This window comes from Limulus polyphemus, unplaced genomic scaffold, assembly GCF_000517525.1.
Source record: "Limulus polyphemus unplaced genomic scaffold, Limulus_polyphemus-2.1.2 Scaffold2959, whole genome shotgun sequence".
Classification (NCBI taxonomy): Eukaryota; Metazoa; Arthropoda; class Merostomata; order Xiphosura; family Limulidae; genus Limulus; species Limulus polyphemus.
Window position 1 is genome coordinate 106,221 of NW_013668569.1, and position 11,272 is coordinate 117,492.

The window sequence follows — 11,272 nt, forward strand, 5'->3', positions numbered from 1 at the left end:
CGCGCGAGTTTCCGAAGCAACGAGAACAAACAAATCTTGCGGTAGGCACAGTGCAGATAGCCCATTTTAGGTAGAGTATAACTCATTTTATTGATCATCAGGGCAGACTATCTTGCTTTGTTGCTCGTGAGGAATAACGTACAGTGTACAGTACATACCAAGCTAGTTCATGTCATACTCCTTTATCATATAGTTTATTATAAACTGAGAACGGTGTGAATACTAGTCGACTTTGCGCGTGCCTTACCAAGTTCTAATTGGCTCTTACTTCTTTTTCTTGTCTTGTACGTCACTCGTAATTACCCTTCATCATTGAACAGTGAGTTAATCTATTGTTTTTAACCACAGGTACAACTTTTGACTTTTACAGAGTATGCATAATCTGCTCCAGACGAGGGCGTGCCTGTTATAAAAGAGCCTGCCCCTGTTACTACGTATGTACCCTTGAATTTTGTTAGAGTACACGTTAACTACATTAACCCTGACAAGAGCACACCGCTTATAAAAGTGTTTGGTTTGATTTGATTTTCGCGCAAAGCTACATATAGGCTATCTGCGCTAGTCGTCCCTAATTTAGCAGTGTTATACTAGAGGGAAGGAATGTAGTCAACATCACCCACCGCCAACTCTTGGACTACTCTTTTATCAACGAATAGTGGGATTGATCGTCACGTTATAACGCCCCAACGGCTGAAAGGGCGAGTATGTTCTGTGACGGGGATTCGAACCCGCGACCGCAGAGTGCTAGTCGAGCGCTATAACCACCAGGCCTTGCCAGGTTTCGCATAAAAGAAAGCTTTATAACTAAAGTGTAAGGTTTCATACCTATGCATTTCTTTTTAAATCTTTAATTGAGCGGTTTTTGAATACCGTTACATCAACAACTTGGCAACTTTATGTAAATGAAGTTTTTTAATTACAAAATTATAATTGTCTGGCAAAAAAAGTTAATAATTTTTCTTTCATACTGAAATCGCCCACGACTGTTTGAATAAAGCTTTTTAATAAGAAACTTTCGACGTTCGTCTTTAACCGAAATTGTCTTTACGCTTGAACTATAATCGTTATTAGTTATTCAATTTTAACTTTTTTTTTCCAAGTGCGGGGGCGCTTTGTGCGCGTATACAGGAAGATACCGAAGTAATGATCATTAAAGAAGGACGCATATTTTTTCTATAGTCACTTTTCGCCAAATTAGAAGATAATAATAACAATTGATTCAGTAAACCGTAAAATTTTATATTTCCTGAACGCCACCCGTGCGTTTCTGCAACTGTATATATATAATCGTTTATCTGTAGATCGAAATAAGTACTAACGCTTCTAAAACTTAATCACATGCAAGCTCCAAAAAACAAAATCACTAGTCCACTTAACTACATAGTTCATTGTATTACTTCTGCAGCTGGAGTCAAAAGTTGGCCGGGCTGGGCGTGACCGAGTGAATGGAGGATTCATTGTTGAAGACCCGTTGCCACAAAAACCCACTCCGCACGTTGGGGTCGTGGATGTGCAATAACAGTGACTGTCAATCCCTACTATTTTTTCAGCTACTATTTGGTGTTTGCGGTGGGTGTTGTTGAAAAGTTTCCTTCTCTCTAGTCTTATAAGTTCAAGATTAGGGGATATCTAAGCATTTACAGCCCTTGAGTGGTTTGTGTTTAGGACTGAATGAAATACGTTAACCAACAATATGACGGACTGACAGTCCGTCTGTGAAGATCAAACAAAAACAGGAGTTATTGGATAACTGTGTACAGAAATAATATAAGTATTTAGTACCTATACTTTTAGGATTATCTATGTACTTGGTGGTGGGGTGGGGGAGTAATAGGTAATTTTAGACTCTGCTTAAAATAAATAAAGTATCAATTACTGTGTGTGTGTGTGTGGTGGGGGTGGGGGGGGTGATAGGTAAATTACGTTTCCAAAGTTTTTACTCGCTTGATTTAATTTACATCTTCATTGTTTATTTAATGTTACTGTTTATTTAATCAGTTTGTTGTTTCGGTTATATAGAAACAAATGAAAATTTCAAGAAAAAACGTTAAATCTGGCAGATTTTTATGTATTCTTCACAATGATTACACAATTTATATTTTTCTTTTTTACCTATAAAGGTTTCAATAGATTACAAAAAGTTCTTGATTGGCATCGTTTTGATCAATGCTTGCCCGTTTCTGATGTCAGATCACTGTATAATACTTGATACACTATTATTAGAGGGGTAAACTAGGCTTAACATGAGTTAAGCCTAATCAGCCTTTTGATACAGTACTATTAGAAGACACTATTGAATGTAATCTAGGCTTAACTCATATTAAACCTAATCAACCTTTTGATACACTACGATTGTGGTAACGTATCTTTTCCAAAATCAAAACTCGCTGGCTCGGAAACATTTCAGTTACCATGAAAACAAAATTTTCCTTTTTTCTTTAAACTGTATTAATATTTTATACCTAATGAACTAGCCACGGCATCGTGTTTAAGAAGCGTTTATCTCTTATAAAATGTGTTCTATATCGGATAAATAATACAATTAGGAACACTTCCGACAGCATCAACAACAAGGAAAAGGTCAAAAGCTACAAGGAGCAGATTCTGGGCGTAACCATGAATTATTCACAGCCCTTATATATTTATTAACATATTTGAAAATGTCTGTTGTTTTATTGTATTTTTCACACTAGACAAATCGCGTTATGTTTATGCAGTCTTCAATGTTGAATATTCATACGGTGACGAGACGATTTTATAACTCTCAATTTTGTCTATGTTCGTAACTGGCTGTGTTACTTAAAATGGTAAAATAACCTAAATTTCCTATTTTAAAAGCCACTTCTTTCTGAAGTCCCGATGGTGTTTGTTAGTTTATAAGTTTATTTACTTGTCCGACTTGTTCCCAAGAAATCATATTGTGTATTCGATTCGATTAAATTACTGTTGACCAGGAGAAAAACAAAACAAAACAAACCGTATGTTAAAAGTGGATGCGATTAATTATCAATGAACAAATTATGTTATTACCGTTCTTGAATAGTCAACTTTTACAAAATTAGAATAAAAGATTATCTTCAATAAATTGAGTGACGTTTTATTAAAGCCCCCCCCCCTAAAAAACAAACAAAATGGTGGGGAGGGGAAGTGAAAAGTATTGTTCGTTACCATTAACACTGAGTATATCACCATCCTAGCGTGAGACGCAGAAGTAAGATTTTTGCGGTGGTTAGGGTTAAGATTGTTACGGCTCCTTGCGAGTAATAAGAATAACAGTCAACCTCGTTATTCAGTTTAAAAAAAAAACTGGGCAAAGTCTTTGTAGCAGCGAATGATACTAATTGGTTGTGTTCCGTATGGTTAGTAACTCAAAATTAGGGTTGTTTACAACTGAACCCAATAGAAATATCTGTATTGGTCATTTAGTCCACGTGGTGTAAGTCCAAGTCGAAAACTGTCATTCGTGTTTCATCTTCAAACCACGAAATAATTACTGTATGTCTGTAATGTAGTTGCAGACATAAGGTAATCTTTTCAGTAAAATATTTTTTTGAAAGTTGTATTAGACTATGTTTGAAAGGAAACATTTGCCTATCCGTTCAGAATTGATGTATGTAGGAACATATTGTATTGGATTTTCACCAACTTATTATAGTTGGTATCTTTGGATATATGTGGATTCTTTTGCATTTTTTTTTTACAACGGAAGAGAAAACTATACTTTTTTTCTTAGGAGATGGTGAACCATTTCCTAAAGAAAGTCACAAGAAAACACCACCTGGGAGGGGGAGGGAGGTTTCTGTTTTATCTGTTCTCACAACATGCGGTTAGTTTATTCTTAATACGATGAGGTCTCAGTTGAGCTCTAACTAATGATGTATTTCCATCAATACAATAGATATCTCGGGGATGGATTCCAGATTTTTTGTTTATAGAGGGGGGGGGTTCTTCCACCTAGTCGTGTGACACCTTTTGAAAAGAAAATTCTTTCTTTTTGAGGTCTAAGGATTTCTTTGTTTGGTGTCTTTAAGGATGTTGCACCCTCCTCTGGATCCGTCCCTTAATTATTATTATTATTACGTTTTTATTAAGTGGAGATGGTACTTTACTCTCTCACTGTGTATTTTTACTTGTAACTTTTCAGATTTTATTATTGAAATTAAATTGTCATACGTGTGACTTATAAGAACGTTTTTTGTTTTGTTTTTAATAGTTAGTGCCATTCGTTTCTAGTTATGTTTGCAAAGCTTTACCCAGCTCAGGTGAATTACTCGGTTTCTCGGGTCGAAATTTTGAGACCAAGAATTTGATATTAAACTGATCGAAGTGGTTAACGTGTCGGGCTGCGGATCGAAGGGCGCACTGTAAAGTTACTCTTAATCCTTTTATTTGGTTCAGAATGCCGGACAAAACCCTTGTCGCGGCGGGTGTTGTTGACTGGCTTTTATCCCAATAGTCAGAAGCTCAAATTTATGGAGAGCTACAACCTGGGTGTTTAGCGTGCATGCGAATATGATGTCTTCCAGGCTGAAAACCCCAATTCTAGTGTTGCCATCTTTTAAACAGCACGATGCTACCACGGAACCCAGTGTAAAATAGAAGCCTGAGTCGTGGTAAAACGAATATCTACTAAACATGAGAATGCTTGTTCAATAATCACGTTGTAGTTAGACCGTCATTTCAAGCCACACAGATGCCCCTACAGGCAGAAACTCGAACTAACTATAGCTTCCGCTGTACACTCTCGCCCTGATTAGCATAAAAAATTCCTCTCAATTTGATGGATGGTTTGTTTTTAGGAACCCTCGCATTTTCAATTCTTCACTGTCAATATACCAGCTTCATCATTCTTCCGTTTATTGTGATAGATAAGAAGTCCTTGTTTAGATGTAATTCACGCTTTTAGACATCATTTTACACTTTTATACGTGACAACATTGTCAAGTAGTCAGTGTTGGTTTGTGTGTGTGTGTTGGAGAAAAATGTTGTGTTTTAATAAATGTCAGTTAAGGATTCGTGAATTAGTTATTATTGAAAGTTATTTAGTGATACCTTATAAATAACAGTCCATGAGACCTTTGAAAGTGTCATCTTATGGATGTACCATTCTAGACTGTGGTTTTTGGATATACTGATTATCTTCGACTTTGGTCAACAGCGGTCAGTCATACTAGTCGAAAGTATTCTTTAGCAAGACATGTAACTTTATGCTGTTTTGACTCGTGTTTTACTCACCACGGTGAACCTATATTTATACGAGTTGTGTTTTACTCACCACGGTGAACCTATATTTATATAAGTTGTGTTTTACTCACCACGGTGAACCTATATTTATACCAGTTGTTTCACTCACCACGGTGAACCTATATTTATGAGTTGTGTTTTACTCACCACGGTGAACCTATATTTATACTAGATGTGTTTTACTCACCACAGTGAACCTATATTTATACCAGTTGTGTTTTACTCACCACGGTGAACCTATATTTATATAGAACGCTACTAATTTGCATTCTAAAATATTCACCAAGAAAGCTGTTTAAATTACTAAAGATATGAAGTCCGATCCACCATTCGGTTTACCATTATTCACCAGGAAAGCTGTTTAAATTACTAAAGATATGAAGTCCGATCCACCATTCGGTTCACCATTATTCACCAAGAAAGCTGTTTAAATTACTAAAGATATGAAGTCCGATCCACCATTCGGTTCACCATTATTCACCAAGAAAGCTGTTTAAATTACTAAAGATATGAAGTCCAGTCCACCATTCGGTTCACCATTGGTCAGCGAGTTATACTTTAGCATAATCTGTTTATAAAAAGTGACGTAATTCACCGTGAAGACTTATTTTCAAGTTGTATATTACAATTTCCCGCGAATCTGTGACACGGTCACGCTGTAGTGTCTGTGATTCGAATACACGGTATCAGTAGCAAGCTGTGATTGATCTGATTTAATTTACACAGCTTTGATATAAATGATAAGGATGAATATACTAAATACACGGGGTTTATTAGCACTTAAACTGTTATACAGTTGAGTCAAACAATCCTTGGACCACAGATTGCGTATGTTCGTGCCTTAAGTGTATATTGTAGTAATTGTTTTATGTATCCATAGGGGGTTCATAACACATTCATCTTTGGTGAATGGCATTGTATGGAGATAGTAAGTTAAAGGTTGGATTATTAAGAATAGAAAAAAAAGAAAAGAAAACAACAACAACATTGAATAAATCAACAGTTGTTGGAAGTTTATAAACCACTCGCCCACATTGAACTACCCACAAGGCTTAGCTTGGACGCGAGGGAAAACAGACTGCTTTAGTAAACCGTGATCGTTGAATCAACAATCAAGGAAACTGCTTTTGTAATGGATATTAGGAGACACCTACGTTCCAATATTAAACTTTACAAAAGTGTATGATGAGTCTCTCGGGGCAGGGAATGTCATGTTTTGAGTATAAAGCTCAATATTACTCTTTTAGGTATTACATGTTCTGACATTCAGGTCACATTTTGGAAGTTTTGTTAATTTATATAAATTTTCTACTCACTGGATATAAAGGAAAATCTTTGTTTACACGGTGTTTTAGGAGCGCCCTCTTTCCTCGGAGTTAATCAACTAGCTAGCATCTGCGTATGTTGGAGTAGTCCACACTATTTACATTAGAATGTCTTATCTCAGAGATACAGCTAAACAAGGTGGAATGAGTAGACAGCTCTAAAATAAACAGTTGTAACCAAACACAAGGATCCTAGTCCAGTCCTCTGCTTCAATAGATAGCGATGAGGTTTTTTTCTATCTGTTTAACTCTTCGTAGGCGAAACCGCACGTGCCAACATTATCAAACAACAGAAAAATCAACTGGGATCGTAGTCTATTTCAAGTATTGTCATAATAGCCATAATTTAGACTTGAAACTGCGATCAGTTTGACTCTTACGTGCATATAGAAACAGATAATGCTCAGTAATGAAGACGTTCCAGTGAATAAATTTTGTTTAGTGACAGTAAATACCCCTTAATGATAGTAAATGTGTTTATACAATGGTGTTACTAAACAATGATAAATGTTATTTATAACTAACTCATTGTTGCTATTGGTAATAAATATTGTTCACGAGGCAGTGTTGGTCAATGACTGTAAATGTTTTTATAAACAATTAATTGTTGCTAGTGGCACCGAATATTGTATGTAAGTCACAAGTCGGTCTTGCTTAATTACAATAAATATATATAATAGGTATTAAAAAACACGGTAATAACACAAAAAAACATATTTAATACGGACGTTTTGATATGTCCTTAAATTCCATAATCAGCGTTAATATAGTTGTTTAAGACTCATAACGTAGAATCATAAACGATGAAGACTCGGGTATGAGGGCCGAAAGCTCGCAATAAAAATATTTTAACGTAAAGAAAAGTCAGTTTGTAATTCTACATACGCGTTAATATCTCAAAAAAAATGTTAGTTCGTGATATTCGAACTACAAAAGACAACATTAGCATTGAGCGAGTTTTCGTATTAGAAAAGAATAGATTTAAACTGTGACAATATAATGGAATGTACGATAAAACGTGCAGCAAACACGTTTAATAAGTAACATTGTTGAGAGAAACTATTATAGAGAAAGGCTTAAATGTAAGTATAAACACCGTATCTTTAAAATAATACTAAATATCAAATAAGAACACTGAGAATCCGGAATTGATTACATTACTGACAACAGAGAGAGAAATTAATATTATTTAGTGTTAGGTGATCATTGAAAACGGAGAGTTTTTCTGTAATAAAGAGTTCGTAATCTGTGGTTCCAGAGTCGAGCACGTGGGAACTTCAGCTAACTCGAGCCTTCTATCCGTGAGAATAACAACAACCGGATACTTCTAGAAAACTTAAAAATTCTCGACTCCGGAATTACAGATTACGAACTCCTTAGTAAAGTCTATCACTTCCAAACGGCTATAGCCCAGAAACTCATAGTTTACATGACGTTGAAGTGACGTCATGAATAGTAAAAGGTCGGGTCAGGTCATTAACACGAATGAATTACGCCATAAATCTTGATTTGTCATGCAGGGTGGCCACGATGCTGGAAAAGTCAATGGTCAAAAACGTCAGTGAGAAATTGTGATCCCCTCCCACAGATCCTGCACGTGCACGGTACCACGCCTCTTAGTTGTAGCAGTTATGGGCATATTTTGCCATACCCTTTACCAGATAAAGTAACAAATGGTATGGTAACAAAGGGTATGATAACATCTAATAGGTTATGTGAAATATTGTTCTGGAAATAAAAAAGTAAGGATTTGTCTACCGCCAAATTGCAATGCGCGTGGAGTTTTTAATACCGTTTAATAATAAGATTACAAACTTAAGTTAGCTGAACATAATTAATCGGAAAAGCTAATATATCCGTGTGTCGTATCCGCTTCCGCGAAATCCTGAAAAATCTTTTATTTATTTAAATAATATCTCCACCTTGTTAATATGAAGATCCATAAGGCTACTAACACCGAGATCGCTGGCAGACAAACAATTCTATCAATCTCGCAATATTGGAACAAAAAAGACGTCCCTAACAGGAGCATTAAATGCAAATTTTATTTTCCAATTGCACATCTTCCAATTCGTTTATTTATTGTACACAGAAGAAACAGAGGACAGTGAATTATTTCATCTGACTAACTAAGTCGTATCCGTGTGTCTTGTAGGACAGAAAGGAGACTGGAAACTAAATACCTGACTCGGAAACTGGCAGCTCCAAGGTTTTGCTGACACTCAAGACCTGAGAGACGGCCTGATTAGGACTTTCTGGTCACTCGGATTTGTATAAGCTGATTAGTACCGCGCTGCAAGATTGGTTTAGGCTTTGCTGAACATCTCCAAGTTAAGCAGTTACGACGGACCTTTTTAAACTTCATCTCATTTTCCACGGAGACGTTGTGAAAGTAGTTTGTTTTTTTTCCATGTTCAGTGCGATTTAAATGATTTTATATTTATAATCCAGTATACATGTATGTATGTATATATAAGGCGACTCAATCAAGTTAATCTTTCTTGGTGGGTTTTCAGGTGTTCCTTAATGCATCAGTTTTAGAATAAGGCATATTTGACTTGCGTCACTAACATCACGTGCTTGTACTTTCAGTCTATGTATACGGGCAGAGCGTGGCCTAGAGGTAGTATGCCTGAATTGAGAATCCAAGGATTCATGGTTCGACAACTCGATACTGCAAAAACTCGATCTGTGATTGGGGCCGTTGGTGTGTTATAAGAGTGACGGTCAAATCCCCGTATTCGATCAGCCAGGAGTTGGCGGTGGGTACTGATGATTATCTGCCTTTCCTCACATACATACATACATTACTTTTTCAGAATTTCGGGCAAAATTACAAAAGGATTACCCGAGGATAACAGTCCTTAATTTTCAACTTAAAGACTAATGTATGTGTGTGTGTGTAGCTGGCAATGAGTTTGGATATGTTTTGGTTGTATATCTGTTACTACCCCCGAAAAAAGATGTTACGGAATCTAATTCTATTGTATTTCATGTAAACGATTATAGGATATTGGATGTTTTCATCCAGAACGGCATCTCATGTGACACGTGGGATAAACGGTCAAGTGAGAGATCCCAATGCTCAGGAATAACCATGTTTAATTTAGGAGTGTTGACCAGAAGGACCCTTATGTGCCACACGTGCATCGATAACGTGTGGTGAACACTTTAAAACATTAGATTCAATAATCACGGAAATGCAGCTTAATAATAAAGAAAGGTTCGTAGTTTTGTCTTTCCTTTGTGGGGGGCAACCCCCCCCCCCGTTTGAACGTTGAGTGGCACCGTTTGTGTAATAAGTTTCCGTTTAGTTCTCACTCTTATCATTTAATGCAGGAGATATAATGCGGACCATTGATTTGTACGTGACTAGTTCAGGAATGCCGGTGTCATTCACCAGTGGTCTCTGGTGTAGTTTGTTGAGTTTTCGTTATTGATTTAAAGATTAGCAGTTAGAGGCCCATTAATTTTCACGTGATAGGTTAAAGTCTCCTTGCATTGTAATTAGGCTCGATGTTTGTTTTCTCATCCGACCAACACAGAATTATCGACGAAGGGCTTGAAATACAGATTACCAGACTATTGATTCTTCACGGGTCAAAGGTCAAGTTGTCCACGAAAGTATGATTTAATATTCCAATTTATCACTGAACAATTCAGGAACAGTAAGCTCAAGTTAATGGAATAAAATTCAAGTATTCTTCTATTAACAGCTAAAGTTCTGTTGGCTGGTCATAAGTCAAAGGTGAATACCTTCACGGACTATAACTTCCTATTTCAATTTATGTTTTAACAACTCGGAAAACTAAATTCTAGCTGACGGAGTAAAAAAAGAAATAAAGCACACCTAAAGAAGTTTTTCTTTAATAGCCATAGGCTCTTGTCGATTATTCACGGGTCAAAGGTCAAGGTGTATAATGTGTTATTTCGATTTTTCAGTGATTGAGCATTCAAGAACTTGATTCAGTTTGACAGTGATACCTTGAGGTTTTGCTAATTTCCGGACTTACTAGGTAGTGGATACTTTTTTTTTTGTATAAATTGACAACAAAATACGAACAAAAACACAAGCTATAACTATTGAAGTGTAAAGAGGTCAAATCAAAGGTCAATATCTCTGTGACACAAGAAGATTTCGAAAGATTTTAATAATAAAAAAAGCATGCTGATTATTAGAATCATTAAATGCTACAGAAAAGGCTTAATTTATCCTGCCGTTAGGTGCGTTTCGAAATGTAGGTGAACTGAAAAAAAAAAGAATTAAAACACTATGTCCAGTTGTGGTTAATACAACTTGCATATTTGTCCGGTAGATAGTAAATTTAGGTACATAGCTTTAAAGATTGAAAACTACTAAGATGATACAACACGTATTTTGTTCGTATAAATATATAATCACTATGTTTTATAAAGAATATATTTCACAAATGTGCTAAAGTAATACAAGTTAAACGTATTCCTTCCTATAAAGACGGTTAACGTAGGATAACTTCATGAAAACTGATCTGTTGAAACAACTTGGATTTGATTCATTTGAAAATATCTCTTAATCTGTTAAAGTGATATAATTTGGATGTATTCGTTTTAATTAGGATACATAGGATAGCTTCATAAAATAAAATAAAAACGCCTGTTAATATAATGTGGTTTCGATGTTATTCGTATAACTGTGTAATCACAACATGTAAATTATGAAGATT

General features: G+C 35.8%; 1 protein-coding gene across 2 annotated transcripts in view; it reads left to right on the plus strand.

The window, feature by feature from the left end:
* LOC111087994 (nucleolysin TIAR-like) overlaps positions 1-11,272 on the plus strand; it is a 93,973-nt gene that overhangs the window by 69,754 nt on the left and 12,947 nt on the right. Inside the window, exon 4 of one of the 2 annotated variants that reach the window (XM_022396652.1) lies at positions 8,725-8,758. The exons of the other annotated variant lie outside the window; for it this stretch is intronic. Within the exon in view, the coding sequence (XP_022252360.1) occupies positions 8,725-8,748 (24 nt within the window). The 3' untranslated portion in view covers positions 8,749-8,758. Of the gene's footprint in view, positions 1-8,724; positions 8,759-11,272 lie in introns of those variants that run through there. 2 annotated transcript variants of the gene reach the window in all.